General features: G+C 35.5%; 1 protein-coding gene across 1 annotated transcript; it reads left to right on the top strand.

Annotated features, from left to right (window-relative positions):
• Nucleotides 1–17,994: 17,994 nt before the first annotated feature.
• On the top strand, nucleotides 17,995–18,732 carry LOC116197452. Its single transcript, XM_031527608.1, has one exon. The coding sequence runs from the start codon at nucleotides 18,092–18,094 to the stop codon at nucleotides 18,398–18,400; it is 309 nt and encodes a 102-aa protein (XP_031383468.1). The 5' UTR covers nucleotides 17,995–18,091; the 3' UTR covers nucleotides 18,401–18,732.
• The last annotated feature ends 1,874 nt before the right edge of the window (nucleotides 18,733–20,606 follow it).

Raw genomic sequence — 20,606 nt, forward strand, 5'->3', positions numbered from 1 at the left:
GAAACCTTTTGCCACAAGTCGGCCCTTAAAGGTAATCACATTACCGTCCATGTTAGTCTTCTTCTTGAAGACCCACTTACACCCAATGGGTTTTGCCCCTTCAGGTGGATCAACCAAAGTCCATACTTGGTTAGTGTACATGGACTCCATCTCAGATCTCATGGCCTCCAGCCATTTCTCAGAGTCTGGGCCTATTACGGCTTCCGCATAGGTTGTAGGCTCATCATTATCTATGAGCAATACGTCATTGTCTTGAGTCACGAGAAATCCATATCTCTCGGGCTCATGACGTATCCTACTAGACCTACGAGGCTCCTGTGTCACCTGTGTAGAAGATTGTGCCACAACAACTTGTGATACTTGTTCTGCAACACCGCCCGTCGATTGGTTAATGTCATTTTGTGGTAGAACTTCCCCAAGTTCTAATTTCCTCCCACTAGTTCCTTTGGAGAGAAACTCTTTCTCAAGGAATACCGCAGTTCGAGCGACAAACACTTTGCCCTCGATGGGATTATAGAAATAGTATCCTCGAGTTTCCTTAGGATACCCCACAAAGTAACATTTGTCCGATTTAGGGCCAAACTTATCCGAAGATAATCTCTTCACATAAGCTTCGCAACCCCATATCTTTAGAAAAGACATCTTGGGACGCTTCCCATACCACATCTCATATGGTGTCCTTTCAACTGATTTCGACGGAGCATTGTTTAATATGAGAGCAGCTGTCTGTAGAGCATATCCCCAGAAGGAGTCAGGTAAGTTTGCATGACTCATCAAAGATCGAACCATATCTAATAAAGTTCGATTCCTCCTCTCAGCTACACCATTCCATTGTGGTGTTTCAGGTGGAGTCAGTTGAGATAAAATCCCACACTGTTTAAGATAGTCAGCGAACTCATAGCTCAAATATTCACCTCCTCGATCTGATCGAAGAACTTTAATGCTCTTACCCAACTGATTCTCCACTTCATTCTTAAATTCTTTGAACTTTTCAAAGGATTCAGATTTGTGTTTCATCAAAAACACATATCCAAATCTACTGAAATCATCAGTAAATGTAATAAAGTAGAGATACCCACCTCTAGCAAGCTTGTTCACTGGTCCACATACATCGGTATGTATGAGAGCCAAAAGATCACTAGCTCGCTCACCTTTTCCGGTAAAAGGGGCCTTAGTCATTTTCCCCATTAAGCAAGGTTCGCATGTCTCGATCGATTCTAAATCAAACGAGTCCAGTAATCCATCCTTATGGAGTCTAGAGATGCGATTCTCGCTAATATGGCCTAAACGACAATGCCAGAGGTAAGTCGGGTTCGAATCATTAGATTTGAGCCGTTTGGTTTCCACATTATAAATAGGCGTATCTAGATCAAGAACATACAGACCATTACTTAAATGTGCACTGCCATAATATACATCATTCATGTACATAGAACAACACTTGTTCTTTATAGTGAAACAAAATCCCTTCTTGTCCAAACAAGAAACAGATATTATGTTTCTACTAATAGCAGGTACATAATAACAGTCGTTAAGATCTAATACAAGCCCAGTAGGTAAAACTAGGTGATAAGTCCCTACAATTAATGTAGCAACTCTTGCTCCATTTCCAACTCGTAGGTCCACCTCGCCCTTTGTCAACGATCTACTGTCCTTTAGGTCCTGCATATTTCCACAAATATGAGCACCACATCCGATATCTAATACCCAAGATGTAGAAGTAGTAGATACATTAATCTCTATAACATGGATACCTGAAGTGGAAGTCTCACTTCCCTTCTTCTTCTTCAACTCTTCCAGGTATATCTTACAATTCCGCTTCCAATGTCCAGTGTTGCCACAATGGAAGCAGTAATCATTCTTCGCCACCTTGGCTTTAGGCTTCAACGCACCCAAGTCAAAATTGGATGCACCTTTAGCCTTCTTGCCTTTACTCTTGCTCTTGCCCTTTCTTTTGGTCCCTTGGACCATTAGAACGGACGTCCCCTTGCTGATATCATGCTCAGCTGTTCTCAACATGCTAAGCAGTTCAGGCAATGGTTTATTGTAGTCATTCATATTATAGCTCATAATGAACTGACTATAACTGCTGGGCAGCGACTGTAGGACTAAATCTGTGGCCAACTCTTGACCAAGAGGAAATCCCAGTCTTCCCAGAGTCTCAACGTACCCAATCATCTTGAGTACATGAAGACCCACCGGGCTACCCTCAGTCAACCTTGCTTGAAAAAGTGCTTTAGAGATCTCGAATCTCTCATGTCGGGCCTGCTCTTGATAGAGCTGCCTGAGATGCACGATCATATCGTACGCCTTCATGTTCTCGTGTTGCTTCTGAAGCTCCGAGTCCATGGTGACTAACATGAGACATCCGACGTTTACGGCATCATCATGATGCTTACTATAAGCATCTTTCTCAGCTTGGGGGGCATCGTCAGGCGGTGGCGCAAGAAGAGGTTGCTCTAAGACATATAGCTTCTTTTCTTGGGTGAGAACAATTCTCAAGTTTCGATACCAACCAAGGAAATTATTCCCTGACAGTTTGTCCTTATCAAGGACGGATCGCAAACAGAAAGTACTAGAAGTGCTCCCTGCCATGGTAACTACCATAGAAATATACAAAATAAGTATTATGACACAACAATATTTAATGAGGACTTTATAAATATTGCTCCCACTATTTATATCAAATCAATGACCCTCAACATTGATTCAGAGAATATCATTCTCATAGTAGCTCAAGATCCATATCTCACCAAGCTCTGAGTCAGCGAGGGCTGATTCACCCAGAACTGGCTATTTAGGTAGGGAACTCACTTTCCCAATTGCATCACATGCAACTCTTGATTAGTTGAGTGAATAACTCCTTATTCAAATCTATCTTATAGATCGATGCCCAACTACATGCCTCTGAACTCCTAATCCTATTAGGCTTGCTCAGTTAAGTCCGACCCACTGGTAAACACAACGTCTTACTAGGATAGATAAGGGCATCCTGCGAAGGCAAGGTCTACACACTCATCGATCTTGGTCTTGACGAGCGTTACACGGTGGAAAGATATGGACTTAATATTTTGAGGGATTTGATTAACATTTAATCGATCTCACTATACACTATTATGTAACTATTACATAATAGTCCACACGTATAACTATTATACTAACACAACTAGGACATAGTCCATGTCTAACAGTTATGCACCGCAAATATCAAACATAATCATACCAGTACCAAGCATAAAATCATATTTTATGCTATTATCTACTCAGATTCTAACTAGCTAGTCTCTGATACCAATTGCTAGTTCCACGGGGCGCAACGGAAGCGAAAAGGAACAGAAATTCAAAATTTCCTACCCGTGAAACTAATTCCAAGACCTACTAGAAGAATAAGAGTAAATAAAAACGTACCTGAAATATTTAAAGTTGTCGACCGAGCGTCCCACGCGTGACGCCTCTACTGGAATCCACACCGACTTTGTCGACGAGTTTTCGAGATCGGCGGTGCTAGCGACCAACACTCGAAAGAAACACCGATGCGACACCCGAAATTTTCAGACTAATGGACCTAATTTGAGTTGAACAATTCAACCCAAATTATATATATTTTATATGCACACATATATGCACGTACATATATATATTAGCATATATATATATAATATGTGTGCGCTTTTATATATAAGCATATATATATATAATCATGCTTACTGCCCCTTTTTATAAGCAATATGGGGGGGTGAAGATGAAATCCCAACCGATGTGGGATTTAGGGAATTAAGGTTCCCTTATGACATGTGTCCTTACACATGTTAATCCACATAAAAGCCATGTGTCACCATATTAATCGTGCATCAATTTGGTCCATTTAATCTAATAAATCGAGTCTAATTAATCGACAAATTTAATCTCATTAAATATCCAATTAATTAGTCGCACCATAAATCATCTAATCTCTATTAGATGATTTTATTGTTTCAAAATATCTCGTCAATTTAGTCGTAGTGTGTGACCCTGTAGGTTCCCAATTACGTTGACAGTAATATCAAAATCTCTATTTCAATATTACAAACAGTGAGTGGCATCTAGCAATGCATCACTGTTACTCAAGTAATCGGAAAGTCAATTTCTCGACGAACCTTGTGACCTCCGTTACCGTGTAATATAATCCCTTTGTCCTCTATATCTCTATTGAGCCCAAGGCATGGTCGATGACATCCTTGTATGGCTCAATATCTCTTTTTCTTGGTTTACCGGGTAAGTCTATCAGAACAAATGAGCTCGATATCATTATATCGACTCATTTGGGTATGCATACACTTTTAGACTTAACCACCAAGTGGCCGTGAGATATCGCTCCCGTTTCGTAGAAGGGACAAATCCTATCTTGATCACTCACATTCCTCTCCATGCTCTGTGGTATACCCAATAACTGTCTTTATAACCATCCTGTTACAGTGGCGTTTGACAGTATCAAATTATATGACATTACATGTAGGAATCTATGGTGACCTCAAGTCAAAGGACCATTACACTATAGTCACTTTGAGATATGCTAATGACAGTCACGTAACAACCCATGTAGCAATCTCATGGCGGATCAGTCCTATACACATTACTCTTAATGTATACATGTGGTGTGATTTGATATCTCCATATCCATGACCTATGAGATTTGATCATCAATCAACACTTACACTAATCTAACTGTATTATCGTTGTCCTAATTAACGATAATACTTTGACTATGGACATTTAGGAATAATGTTCAATAATTATAGGATCTCACAATCAAGTCACACTTGATGCCTATTGAACCTACTATTCCAAGGACATTATTGTGTAAAATCATATTTAGCGCAATCTACACAATAACAGATATGCCTCGTAATATAATGAAATACATGTCATATTACAGAACTGATGATAGATTGCATCTAGGACATACACCAATTCCCAACAGAACCAACCTTATAACTGATAAATGGCCTTGCCGAGGGTCTCAACTCAACTTCAGAAGTTTTCTCTAACCCCATGCGATATGCTACTTCGAAACTTGAAGTCCAGACACTCCTACCTTTGATCAAATATTCTTCATCTATGCCACCAGTAATGACCCCACATTTATCAAGATCATCCAAAGATTTCTCATAATACAAGCTTTGTCCAGTACGCCCAACTCCTTGACACCAAGTCCCCCATCCCATTATGGTAAGTATAAATTAAACTATTTTACCTTGGCTTTCTTAGAGTCAGAGACAGGCCCCTTCCATAAAAGTGCAGTACAAGTATGCAGAACCATTTTGATTACTTTCTTAGGCAGAACAAAAGCAGAATACAAAAAATTTGCCATACTAAAGAGCACATAGTGAAACAACTCTCTAATCTCCCTACATAAGACATATAATGCGATGTCCAGCTCTTAAATCTACCAGCATTCCTCTCAGTTAATGCAACACATTCACTCGTGGACAACCTACCAGAAATCAGTGGCAGGCCCAGATATCTAATTGGAAGCATTCCCAACTTGAAACCAGTAAGATCTATTATTTACTGTATTCTGTCCAGTGAGACTCCAGCTAAGAAAGTTTTTGTCTTGTCCACATTAAGTTTCAATCAAGATAACTGACAAAAATCTTGCATCACAATCAGAATAGATTGAATTGATAAATTTAGTTGTTATATACAGAGGAAATGAAAAGCATGAATACAATCAAACGATGTGCCAATAATAGACAAACACTCACCTGCCTATCCATAGATGCCGTGTTTGGGCAAAAGAATAAAAAAAACATCTCGATTTCTCTTAGTTATCTGACTTAACTATGTAGTATGTAAGAATAATTAACATTAAGGAAAGAAAGCCGCCACATGACTAAAAACATTATGAGAATATAGAGAATTTAGGACTGCCCACAGATAATGGTTGGACTAGGCTTGATTTTGCAAACTTTAATTTTCTCAATTCTGTTCTGGCATATTGACATTAACTGAAAAAATTATGTAAGTTTCGAAGCATCTGAGAATCTGAGAAATGAGTAAAATACGAAAGTAACAGATATAGAGAACCAATAGCAGCAGACATGGAAGGACATGACTTCATTAGTTGCACCGAACCCTTTTTTCAAATCCTTTGAGGCCTTTACCACCTTCAGAATTGATAATATCAATGAGATGAGTATCAAATAGCAATTACCCCCATGATTTGATGACCCCATCGGCCTTGAGAGTCTCCCAATCTAATAGTACCGTGCTCTCATAGTAGACCAAACGCTGTAAATTAATGAACTCAAGTTGGTAGCAAGAACAAGTTAGCGATCACAAATCAACTCGTGCCTTGTATCCAAATTTAAGTGCACATTTAGTTTTTAGATAATTAATGTATAAGCGGAACATATACAGATACTTTGTGAATCGAAGAGTAGAGGGCTAAGAAACTATTGCAATAGAACATGAGTTTCTACTTCAACTGTGTAGTTGATGCTCCATCTCTGTACATCCGTCATTCCTCACTTTCTAGAGGTCTCTACAAATCTCTCGTCTCCTTCCAAGCCAGTTTAGAGTGTGATAATATAATCTTGTTATGCTAACCTATAATAATATAATCTATTGAGGTCACTCTAACACTGCAATAACGGAAAATCTTCTATATATAAGTTCTTTAGCATAAGCAAAGGAGGTTAATGCGATTGTAGGTGATCTGTGATCATTAGGGCAAATCCCACTCCGTCAAATGGATAATATATGTGGGATTCCAACTCTTAATTCTCTACCCCTACGGAAGGGGCAGAGAGAGATTCAAATCTGAGTGAACCTTTCAAGAGCTCCTTTTTTATGAGATTGAATTAAACTTTCAATTCTTCTCTTCTTCTTTTTTTTTTTGAATAACAAAATTCATATCGCTTAGTTGGCATATTTACTTATAAACACTATAAGAAAAAACTCCTGTGTATTACAAACAATAAAATATACTTATAAACACTTCAAAAAATATATACCTATAAACAATATATATTTTAAAATATAAATATAAATTAAAAAGAATAATCAAAGTTTAATACAATAGAACCTGATTAGTTATGAAATTTGAAGTAGATCACTTACTTCAACATGAGAGGATTGCTTCAACTGAAAGGAGTGTAATTTAATAGAAAAGATGAGAAAAAGAAATAATTGTGAGAATAATTAGTATTTAAAATAAAAACAACTATTGAACGTTAAAACATTTATTGGAAATAGGTAGTTTGAGATAAATAAGGAGGTTAACGTTTTAGGGAAGCAGATTAAATTACAAAGGTAGTTTGAGATATTAAAGGATGGAAAAAAGGAAGAGATAGTAAAAGAAATTAAGTAAATAATTAGATATGGAAGTTTTGATTTATCAATTAATGTGGGAGAGAAAATTTAGGAGTATTTGAGAAGTAATTAGATAATGTTGACTAAGTTAATGTAAGTAAGGCCCTATTTTTTTTAAATTTGTAAGGCTTTGATTGTTAATTAATTTTGGAATTCTTCTTATAATTAGTAAATAAAATAATTAATAATATTATCACAAACCTAAAAATTAGGGGCCTAATTTTTTGCGGGGCCTAAGTCCATTGCCTTCCTTACCAAACGGAAGAGCCGCCCCTGATTGAGTATATATTTATTTAAAGGAAAAATAAATTTCCTCCGGATTGGACAAATGCCCAAACCATCTGCATGGAAAAGTTCCCCTACTTTTGTTTATAATGATACCCCTGTCACTCTTATCTTATTTGGCATGCCGAACTCGAAAGAAATAGTAATACACATCTTTAAATTAGTATTTTCAAGTAAGGATGCTCTGTAAATTAATATTTACTAAGGAAAAGGTGGGACTTTATGGGGACACAACAGAAATTATCTGAGTAGTAAAAAAAAGGAATAATATTGTCTCCTATACTTTTAGTTTTAGGCAGGCTGTTAGCTCAACAGTAAAACAATCCTAAAGAGAAATCACTCTAAAGATCATCACTCTAATAAGAACCAAAGAGAAATAATTTGTCTGTTTTGAGTTGTAGCACTCAAGCCTATAGCTATTGAAGGCACAATTGCCTCATCCTCTTGCTTGCTTCTTTTGGCTTCAAACCGATCGATAACTGCTTGAAAGTCGATGGTAACCTTAACAGCTCTCGAACTTGTGAGCATGAAGAATCCAGCCGCAATCGGACTTCATCTCTTGGGAGCGGGACTATTAAACCCGCTTGTCTCTTTCGCTTTTGGACATTAGTCTGTAAAACATGATTATCTTGTAAACCAGACCAGAGCATTTTAATGCGATCGTTGGAAGAATTTGCAGCATTTGAAATTTTTAAATGCTGATAAAAAAAAAATCCTTTTCTAACTACCAATTAAAAAAAAAGCGACAAAACCTAAAATTTTGTGGGAATAATTAGTTATTGGATAAACAATGAAGTATATACAATTTGTATTGAACAATAGATTTGAGCTAATTATGCATATAATGTTGATCAAGCATCTCCCTTCTTATATTAGCCATCCCTTAGGCGGACCCTTTGTAACTATTCTGCTTACTTGTACCTTCTTTTACCTTGTTCAGGAACCAAACCAAGGTCATGCTTCTCATGAACATCCCAGCAAGGTTTTTTGTTGCTCCTAATATAAAGTGTTTGAGGTGAGGACCTATATAACTCATAATTCCGGTTAATCTTTAACATCTTGACAACCCACTAATACAAACTTTGAAATGCTAGTTTCAATCCTTGTGGACCTGCTATTACAGGCACAATAGTCGCCAAATTCCTTAATAATGTGCCCTTGATCATTTCTTTACAACAGTAATGACTGGTAATGTGTCTTCAAGAATCATCACAGAACCTAAACCCCCAACAAACATAACTGAGTCCCATCTTTACATGGAAGTGATAGGAAGTACAAAATCTGTAGTTTAGATTTACAAATCAAAGAATGAAAACCAGAAGTTGAAGCATGCGTCGACTTATAATGTCTTCAATCATGCAAATCAATATTATGAACTCAATACGGTTATAAAAAAAAAACATTGAAGCAAGTTTACCGGTTGAAGTCTCTTGGGATTTTTTGCAATCATCATAATTGGAATCATGCATTCGTGCATATAGTATCACATTGAAAATTATCAATATTATAAGTTATCATATAAGGGCAGAAAAATTCTTGACTAAGAATCAATCCTATAGGAACAAATTCAAGTTCCTCAAGAAAATATATGGGGATCATAAGCACAATTTCATTATAATTGTAGTAAGGAAGTCAGGAAACAAAAATCTGAACTATGGCAAGTTCGTATCACACTATGGTAGCCATTGTCTATTGTCTTTCATAAGCAGTTCATGTACGAACACTGGATCCAAAAACCGACTTCCTCCTGCTCAATGCTCGCCCTCTTTCCAAGTTTACGGTTATGTCCTCTTCATGGCCTATCGTTCACTGAGGCTGCAGAGGAAGCGAATGAGATTTAAGGATCTGAGGAGCGTATATAAAGGGTCGGATGGTCCAAACAAAACGTTAATTCGAAAGATTATTTTTATATATATATAAAAGACTATTTTGGGAACTATACTCAGCACTCAAGGAAGGGAGTTGAAAGCAGAGGATTCCTGTTTTGTGTCTGTTCTAGCATCCACTGAAAAATCCCTGGCTGCTTCGCTTCGGCATGTAGCTTCCGGAGATGGTTATGCAAGTAGCAAAATCCTTCGTGGGTTTTGCAGATTTGCAGAGGAGAGAGAGTGCCTTCTTCGACCCTTGGACTTATCCCTCCGAAAACCGACAACGGGCATAAGGAGAAGAGTCGGATTGGTAGATTGGAACTGAGCCCGAGGAGCCACATGGAAAAATAGAGCCATCATGGGAGTAACTAAGAAGTTCTCTCATTAGAAGTTGAGGATTTTCGATATTTCATTAGGAGTTCAGAATTTTCGATTAGAGTTCTATGAATTGGGACTCCTCGACTTATGTGCAAAGAAATTTCTTATCGTCTCTATCAAATTTATCTGTGTTACCTCCATTAAACCGAGCAGCTCAAGAGACGCCTAACGAGGAGCCGAGGGTTTTTGAGATTTCATCGGGAGCTGAGGGCTATGAAATAAAACTCTATGAACACCACTCTTATGTTTTAATATATTATATATTGATTACAAAGTTATGTTAATTCAGCAAAAGGATTTTGAAAATAAAAAAAAGTACTCTTTAGTATAAGATGATAGTGTGTGCGTGCGTGTATGTATATATATATATTGGTAACAAGGAGACCCGAGGCCTGAATTTATTCTATATATTTGTTTATTTTTTTATTTTTTGATAGTTAAGACAGTATGTGTGTGTATATATATAAGGTTTGGTCATGATAAATTATTACATTTGGTTTCGGAGTATGATTTTTATTCTACTATATTACATCTATGTCCGGACAAAATAGGTAATAGTAGATGAGAAATATATCATTAAAAATTAATTATAATATTAATTAAGAAAAATGAGATTTGTGATAGTTTTTTTTTTGGATAAATGATGCAATTTTTATTGATAAAAGGAATATGTGCAAGGATTACATCTACTCATCTACGCGACAGTTGATTATTAAATGAGAAAAAATGACAAAAAGTATGTATATATTTATATGTGGATATAAAAATATATAGATAATTTATTATTGAAAATTAATTTTAATAATTTTTAGAAAAAAATATATGAGAAATTTATTATTAAACAAGATAAAAAGACAAAATTAATGATTATATTGTTGAAAAATAGAATAAAGTGGAGTATTAGGTATAACTCCAAAATTTGTGCTCTACAGAAATCCCAAGTTTAAAAGACAAGACAGACACACTATATCGGCTACCAACCCTAGCTTCCTAGTGCAATTTGTACAGTATGTCCACCAGTTTGTAACGCAAATCGACCCTCATCTAGCGTGGATACGCTTGGGTTCAAGCAGGATCGGTTCATCATATAGGCAAGTAAAGCCCTCGCTTGGGGCCTCCAAATCGAAGGCCCACCAAGGCCTTTACTATAAAAGTAGGATCAATTTGTTTAGGGGCTCATTATAGGCCCACATAAGCCTATGTTCAGCCCGAGCAGAGTAAATCAAGCATACTTAATATTTTATTAATTTCCTTAATTACTGCATTAAATTACTTCGTTAATTTTCTAAAAATCGTTTCTATCTCTAACATCTTATAGTAGAATTGAATTTATTAATTTCCATACAAATACTTGTTACTTTTATTAATTGTCATACATAATCATTCTAACGTCCTAAACATTAAATTCATGGAACTAACCTCTACCATTACTGATTGATCCAAAATCCAAACAGTATTCAATTAAAAAAAAAAAATCCAACAACGGTTACTTTTACACCCTTATAAAAGCCAAGTTGCTCCTTTAATCTTTTCATTCTAATCTGAATTGCGGGCAGCAAGAGTCTGAAAATTTATTCGGTGTGTTGTTGCGAAGAATTGAAGAAATAACACTCCGGTCTACATTAAAGCGCTTTCATAAATCAACTCCAATATCCAAGGGCCAGGTTCCATCGTTCTAATTTCTTTTTTTAATTTATATGCTTTTTTATTTATACTTATTAGGCACATATTATTATTATTATTATTATTATTATTATTGTAATTTATACGATATTAAGTATGTCAAGTAGAAAATTTGAAATCTGGTTATTCAAAATGCCAAGAAAACAGAAGAATTGAAACTTTAATACAATCTCAAAAAGGAGCTCACAATAAATTTTTTACAAGTCACAAAAAATTGAATCAGAAAATCTGGAAGATTGCTCCTTAAATGAACACGTAAGTAATACAATTAGGTTGGATGGTTATCAAATTGAAGATGAGAAATTAGTCACAAGTCTTCTAGTGATCCTCATCAAGACGAACTTATAAATGAACTGAATGACTCCTTAAAAAATATTTACGATTCTAGTCAGTGGAATGATATCGATACAAATTTGAGAGATTTATTGGTTGAAAAAGGGCCAATTAGAATTATGGATATAGACTTTCCAAACGATAAATTCTCAAGACATTTTGCTACTACGCTTTATATTCAAAAATTAGCAAATGGTAAGAAGCATGATAGGCGATGGTTAGTTTATTCTAAAGAATTGGATAGAGTAATTTTTTTTTTGTTGCAAGTTATTTAATTCTGTTTCTAACACTAGTAAACTAGCTAATGAAGACAGCAACGGTTGGAGAAATATTAGGGCTAAGCTTAAAGTCATGAAACAAGCACCCAGCATATTAATAATATGAGTTTATGGGTTGATTTAGAAATGAGATTGTTAAAAACTAAAACAATTGATAAGAATGTTCAAGAACAAATTGATAAAGAGAGAGAACACTAGAAAAAGTTAAGAATTATCATTGTCATAAAAACTCTTGGTAAAAATAATTTAGCATTCAGGGGAAAATGAATAAAAAAAATTATCAAGAAAGTAATGGAAACTATTTAGGTTTAGCTGAAATGATTGCAGAATTCAATTCAGTGATGAAAGAACATTTCCGACGCATTGAACATGATGGAATTCATAACCACTACCTTCGACATAAAATACAAAATGAATTAATAAATATGTTAGCAAGTGAAATTAAAAATAAAATTATTAAAAAAATTATAGGCACAAAATATTTTTCAATTCTACTTGACTGCACTCCAAATAGAAGTCATCAGGAACAAATGTCTTTCATATTGCGAAGTGTGGATATTTTTTCAAATCCAATAAAAATTACGGAATATTTTGTAGAGTTTTCAGAAGTACATGACACAAGTGGGAAGGGCCTTTTTTGAAGTTTTTGTGGATGAAATAAAATATTTTGGCCTTTTTGAAGTTACCGGGCACTTGGCACGGTGACGGGGGCATTGGGCACGGTCACCAGTTACTGGGCATGGTCACGGGCCACCTTGAGGCAAAATTCCTACAGAGCCGCGGTAGATATGAAGGGAAAACACCAAAGAGTACAAAAAAAAGGCTTTTAGATATAAATCCTAGAGCATTTTATACACCATGTGATTGTCATAATCTGAACTCGGTACCATGTGACATGGCTAATTGTTGTACTAAAACTACATCATTTTTCAGGGTTGTACAACATATATATTCATTATTTTCTTCTTTAGCTATACCACGGAAAATTTTAAAAGATTTTGTACCCAATCTAACTCTTAAATCATTGTCATAAACACATTGAGAAAGTTGGATTGAAAGTGTTAAAGCAATAAGATTTCAAACTCCTCAAATAAAAGATGTTTTATTGAAGTTGCTAGATGTTAGTGAAGATCCGAAAACTAAAAGTGAAGCTAATTGTTTAGCATTATGTGAGTTTGAAAATTTTGAATTTTTATTGGGGATGATTATTAGGTACGATATATTATTATATTTCCTTCAGAAAGAAAACAGAATGGGCACTAATTGTGATATTAATTGTGATATTAATTGGGACGACAATTGTGTACCATCTGGTATGGGTTTGGGATTTCGCTTGTTGGAACGTGAAGGAGCCAGCAAAGCGATGCCCGATGACGCCATTTTCCATATATCTCAGACACTACATTACATATGTATAGAAGAACAAAACTTCTAACTTAGGGATCAAATCTTTTCGTGTCTTGACATGTTGATGAGAGAAGGGTATATTAAAGGCAAGTGCATTCGAAATTTACATTATTGAGGATGGAGTAAAGATATGGATGGATTGGAGAGTCTCGTCGAATTAAGCTTAAAGATATCATTGAAATGTCTGTGAAGGTATGCAAATTAAGTCGTGGAAGCAAATGTGAGATTTGGACCATTCTTCAACGTAGGGATGAAGTGAAGGAATTGGGCTTGATTTTTTCCAGTAAGATAAAGATAAGACATGTATAGGGATAGGAATAGGATAAGGAATGTTCTTTCCATATCGGCCCAAGTCGACTGACCCAACCTATTGGAACGATTACAGATGCTTCTAGTTATATTATAATATCATTGGCAAGATTAACCTGCATTTTTTGCAATATTATATACTGCGATATTGTTAATTACTCTGCCATAATATATCCACATCATGAATTCATTTGATTAAATAACTTGATCTGCCTTAATTAATCAAGGGCGCCGTTTCTTTCGGTGACACATGTTGTTTTTAGCCAATGCTGCGTGATTCATCTTACAAATGAAGACCGCACAGAAATAACCTTAGACGACCAGGGGAACAGGACAAAAACATATCGAAGAAAGAATGCTAATTATTCCAGTGAACTGGAAGGATTTCGAGACTGATTAATTTTCTGCTGGTTTTAATTGTTAATTAATATCTTCAATTTCTAATAAATTAGTAAAAGAAAAAAAGAAGAAGGAAAACTAGTTCTTAATTATTTCAAATTAATAAGACAATCTATCTATATATATATATATATAGCAATTCAAAATACTCTCAATAAGAGCTTCCGATTCATTTGTTGAGGAGTTTCTATGTAAACCTTCTCGGCAAATAAGGAACTAAAAGTAGTACTAAAAGGTTAGCTAGTATTGCCTCCAAGTAGTACTATTTGGTTTAGTTGACCGTGGGATTTTGATGATACTAATTGTATATATATCACTAGCACTTTTTTCTGAACCTTTTTCCTCGTGCCCCATAATACGTCGATCATAGCTCTCTTAAGTCCTTAATTATTACTCCCGGAGAAATTCTCGAATGCGCGCCTTAACTAAACGTAAAAGTTTATGGAGAAAACAGTTATTAGTGAAGTACGGAATGTCCAACCAATTACAGAAACGATTTTATTATATATAGATCATCAAACGAATGATACTGAGATAATCTTCGGAAGTTTTACTAGTAAATATATGTAGTGGACAAGAGAAACGACTCATCTCGTTACTACCAATTAGTTTGATATCATTCATGATCTATTAATATTGTTGAGCTATATATATTATTGGTCTTATATATGTACCGATTGAGCTGTAACATCTAACCAATAAACACGTGACCGAATACCAATGATGGATTAGCACAGATCGGATATATAACTTCGAGATCGGATTAGCACTTTGAGCACAGCTCTAGAACCTTCTTCATTCGTAATGTGGAATTGAATACAGTCTTGGTCCTCATCATCACCTCTAGTGTTGAAGTTATGATATAGATTGCTATTGGAATAGCAATTTTGAGTAGGTAAGTGATGTTTGATTGCTTGAAATGTCGCAAGGAAATCGACCAATTTAGAATAGAATACCCTTCGCATGCCTTCTTTTGTTCCTTTTCATATTTTATTACTACTTTAGACCTTAACCTTTTGACATCCACGCCTTCCCCACTCACTCCCCTTTTATGGAACTTTTCTACCCGGAAGTTGATCCACTCTTTCGAATCGACAGCGATCAACAGCGTACAAGTTGTTGGTTTAATTTTGCCATCGTAACACAAGTTCTACGTGACAATTAACAGTAGCGTGCATGGAATTAATCCGCTTTATGACCCCGGCTGTCTTTTATTCAGGCTGATTTTGAGGTGGCCATGGAGTATAATTAATTAATGATCCCTAATTAACCTCACCCTTCACCTAACGCCCCCTCAGAGTGTATATCAACTAATAACAATATGCGCACGCAGTTTTTCCTCCATTTGGCTTCAAGGAGACTGATTGGATTCAAAGATGAATAATCTCTGGTTTTGAAATTAAATCGAAGAAGACTCCCACTATATATTGTATTGGAAGGGGAAAAGGACAGAAATGTTCGTTGGTTTGATTAATTTCTGACCATAGGGTAAGGAAAGATGATGCCAACCGTGATTTCATCTGCCGTGGACTATATTGGAGTTGGTATGAGGATGAAGCAAGCAAACTCTAACTTAATAATTTCCATGTCAACTGCCCTTTATTTTCTATAGAAGGGGAAAGCAACACGACATTGAATTTTCCACATCCTGGTACATAATTAATTTGGAACTTATCTATACAAAATTTCGGTAATTAGTTAGTTGTTGCAGCTATCAAATCTCAAGACTTGCTTAGAACTTTCTAACTTCAATTTAAATAAAGTTACCGTAAGTTTTTTTCTTGATGATATTAGCATTTTACCAAGTTAACTTGCTCCGAGGAATTTAAGTATACGAGTTTTAATTAATTCCATATATGTTGACAATTTGATTGATTTCAGCGACGGATATTGATCAGAGATCATAGTTTCGCAAATTAAATAGTTCCAATATATTAGCATATAGAAATACCCTTAGGTTTTTTTAATAACTTTGTCCATTCAAAGGTTCGTTCCATGAGGTACACGTACTATTGGTCCAATGACTTAGACACAGCTAAGAGTGAGGAAGGGATATAGCGCAATGGTATTGGTTCTTATTTAATAATCAAGTGATTTATGAAAAGGGTTGTAGAGCACTTATTCGTCCGACCTCATTTAGTTTATTTAGTAATTAAGATGTTCCAATATTGATACGCGTGATCAGAGGACGGACCACATTAATACTTAGGGGGCAATTGCCCCCTGAATTTTCAAACTTTTTAATATTTGCCTCAAAAAATTATAATTTTTTAAGATTTTTCTCGATAATATGACTATTAAACTATTATTTGCCCCTGCAGGAACATATTATACATGTTAAGCCATTACTTTGCCCCGGTTGGAAAAAAATTCTGGCTCCATTCCTACTCGTTGTGGGCTTACTTATGTCTTTATTAGTTATTGTATTTTTATATTCTATTGTACCAGATTTATGAGAGTCCTTTATAACAGGTAAAAAAAAAATCATGAGGTTTTCGATTAAGTATTGATAAGAGTGAATGAACATTCAGCTATTAAACAACAGGAACAAGCTGTGAATGAGTATTGACACGTTATAAAGATCGAAATATATGTATTTGTACTAGAAAAAATTTACCCAAAAAAATATAATAAATATACAAACACACTTGCCGATGATGACTTTTTCTTCCATTAGGTATTTCTATTTCTATGTGCCAGCGTTAGGCAAGGCATCTACAGTACCACACATTTTTCAGAGAAATGGATCTTGTGGACTCGATTATAAATATTTAAAAGTACATATCAAACCGGTATACCACGTAATATATCTCTTACACATAAAACCTTATCCAGCGCTTCAAAAAGAATGAGAGGGAAAGAAAAATGTCAATGTCATATTATATATATATCATAGCCTCATAAAAAACATGGAATTAGTTTGACCACAGATTGAATGAAACAGGCCGACGAAGAGAGATAACCACTAGTTGAAAGTTGAAACCAACAAGCAAGAAAGTGATAATTAATTATTAAACAATTCCATATATATGAGAAGCCAGCTGCTAGAATAGAACAAAACAGCTAGCTAGAGATGATCATGTTGGTATTATATATACATTTCTGGTGTGGAGAAGAAGCTGATCGGATCTCAAATCGAATATGTTGAACATTCTCGATAACGGCCCTCACTCTACCAAATCTTCCATGTAACTTACTCTAAAACAGCCTCCAATCCGACCTCAATAAAAATATTGTCCTTGATCACACCAGCAGGGCAAAAGATATGATTAAATACGTACATCATATCATTAAAAAAAAAACAACTCTTAAGGAAACCTCTCCAAAGAGATGGAAGAACCGACCAATCTTGTTAATAAAGCCAAATGTAATAATTTATCACCAAACCTTATATATATATATATATATATATATATATGTTTATACAGTCATCTTCTACTTAAGAGTTAAGAGTACCCTTTTTTTCAAAATTTTTTTGCTAAATAAACATTACTTTTTATAATTTTAATTATTTGGAGAAGGGATACTGCTGAGATTGGGTAAGCTGTTTAGATATAGCTTTCAAGAGTGCTTTCAAAGGTCTTCGTGCGGGTTTGCCTTGTTCTGTCCCTCTTTGTCTTTTGCTTTAAGAGCTGGATTATCATCCAATCACTCCTCGCCACGTCAGCTCAAGCCCCTCCTATTTTATACCCACCTTCCTCCTCCTCTTCCCCTCCCGAATTGAACCTGATCGATCACTCTCAAACTATCCTTATTTCTCTCAAGAAGGTCGAAGGCAAAAAGCTTCAACCAACATTAATGGAAGGTCTAATTCCTTTGGTTTACAGGGCAATCGTGCAATACAAGAATGGAAACCAGGGGCCCTCAAGCGCATGGTTCCCGGAGTCACCCTCGACATCATACATGAGGCTCCCTGGGGATTCAGGCCGATTTCAAGCATCGGACCTCCAGTTCTTCCGGTCATCCGATCAATACAGTCTTTCTACTTCGACTTCATCTTCATCGCCTTCAAGAGGACGACCTGCCTCGAACACCCAGGTGATTGTATCGCCAACCCGCATCCAGTCCCCTCTCCCCCGAATGACTACACGACGAGTGGCTGCATGATCGGCAAGAAAAGCCATAAAATGATGGAACGTTGTGTGTCATGGAAGATGCAAGTTGTGAATAGTGCCATCATATCTTATAGCATGAATATTGATTCTTTTACCTTTTGAAGATTAATGAGCATGGGAAAAACCAAAGGGGGTCGCATGCTTTATATAATAGTCGTGTTATATGTCATGTTGCCAAAAAATGTGAAGGTGCATGTAACTTGAAAGTCAGGAGTGTGTAGACACAAAAACCCAAAGATGTTTGAGTAATCAATGTTGGTTTGGGCAGGCCAAAAGGGCCATCATATATAAATAAATCTCGAAGGAAATTGTTACTTCTCTTTATGTTATTTTTCATATACATTATCATATATAGCTTCTGCAGGTTTTAATATTATTATTATGTGTATATATGTCTTCTTGAACCTTATAACTGAGAAATGAAATTTGGACAATCAAAGTTACTAACTTACTATATAATATATCCTTACCATCGTTCTATATATGTGGTTTCGTTTTGCTTCTGGTAGGGTCAACTGGGTTTTGTTAATTAATTGGGTTTGCTCTCACTGTAAATTAATTAAGATTAACAATTTCGGTTGATGTTTCTCTTTCTCTTCCATGAGAAGGAAGGGGTGGCCCCGAAATTGGTCGTGGTTAATGTGTCGGAATTCTTAGCTGTACAAATATCATTACCATATATTTACTTTTGTTTTCTTTTGCTCGATATCATTAATATATTTATTAATTTAAGGAATACGAAACGTTGGCATTATATTGCTACCAGCCAGAAGCTACATAATTTCCAACCTTCAACAAGGATCTTCATTGGCAAAAGCTAAATATTGTACGTATATATTTCAATACGCATCTCGAAGTTCTACATGCCAGCAGCAATTTTCTTTTTTTAATCAGCACGATGATTTCAAGATACTTTCGTCATAAAAATAAAATATAATATGATATAATAAGAATCTCAGTTTTTAGTTGATATAATAGATAATTATTTCTAGCAGTTGAACCTGAGGCGCGTCACATGACCACATCGAAAGCCGAATCCCCTTAAACTTGAGATTTCCATATAGTGAGCGAGTTTGGACTCGATCTCGGATGTGACCTGAGAGATCAATCCCCCAATCCATCCTTCTATATCGGGTTCACTAACAGGTATTATAATTTTTTAAAAGTTGTAGCTAGGCATTATTATTATTATTATTATATATACTGTGCTAACTAGTACAATTAATTTCAATATCGACTGATGGAATTTTACCTGAACATATTATTTATATCTAATATTTATATTTAGATATATCCAATAAATTGTGTAATACGAGGAAAGAATCATCGTACTGCTGCTATTAGAGTTGGAATATTTTAGTTATTTAATTTAGAACCAATAAGAGAAGGGCAGGAGCTTTATAGAAGCATTAGACTGAGATTGCGGGGGGAGGCACGAGTGCTTCATTTAGTTTACTTTCTCCAATGTTATGGGAAGAAGCGGTTTTTTCTTTTTTCCCTAAGTAATTAATGGCTTTGGATCTCAAAATTCCTACCTCGGATTCCCAATTTCTAGGCAAGTGATTGAAGAGAGCACCATGATGATTTCAACATTTATTTAGCAAAATGAAATGCACTCCAAGGTCCTTGGCACGATATAAACAGGTTGACGACAAAAGATTGTATCATATAAATCTGATCAAATTTCATGAAATTAACTCGATTGAGATTGAAGAGATCATCATTTATATGATGCACATATGTTCTAAGTCGATGCTCACTCGAATCATAATCAGTTTAAGTATAGCAATTATATTTGTCGGCTTTCTTTTTGCTGCATGCCTATGAAAGAATGAAGTCCAATCTCCTTAATCTCAACTTCCAAGAAGGGCAAAACATACCCCAAGAGACATCTTTATGAGAGGACACACCCAATCGCAGTTTGCATACATCGTTCTTTTTTTTATATATAGGATTGCTTCGGCTTTCATAAATCCTAAAGCACCAAAATCTTCCTAGGACTCTCTTGTCTTGCTTCTAGGAAACCTTCAAATGCCTCTGAGTTCCCGAGTAGCAGTTTTTGTCTACCGACTCGGTTCATTTTATGAACAAGCAACAAGTTGCGTTAAATAGTATCACGCTTCTCACTATTCTAGACCTTTTAGAATTTCTTGGTATTACTTATTTTTCTCGTAAATTCACGTGATTTTGCTTCATAC

The sequence above is a fragment of the Punica granatum genome, chromosome 1 (genome assembly GCF_007655135.1).
Source record: "Punica granatum isolate Tunisia-2019 chromosome 1, ASM765513v2, whole genome shotgun sequence".
Taxonomy (NCBI): Eukaryota; Viridiplantae; Streptophyta; class Magnoliopsida; order Myrtales; family Lythraceae; genus Punica; species Punica granatum.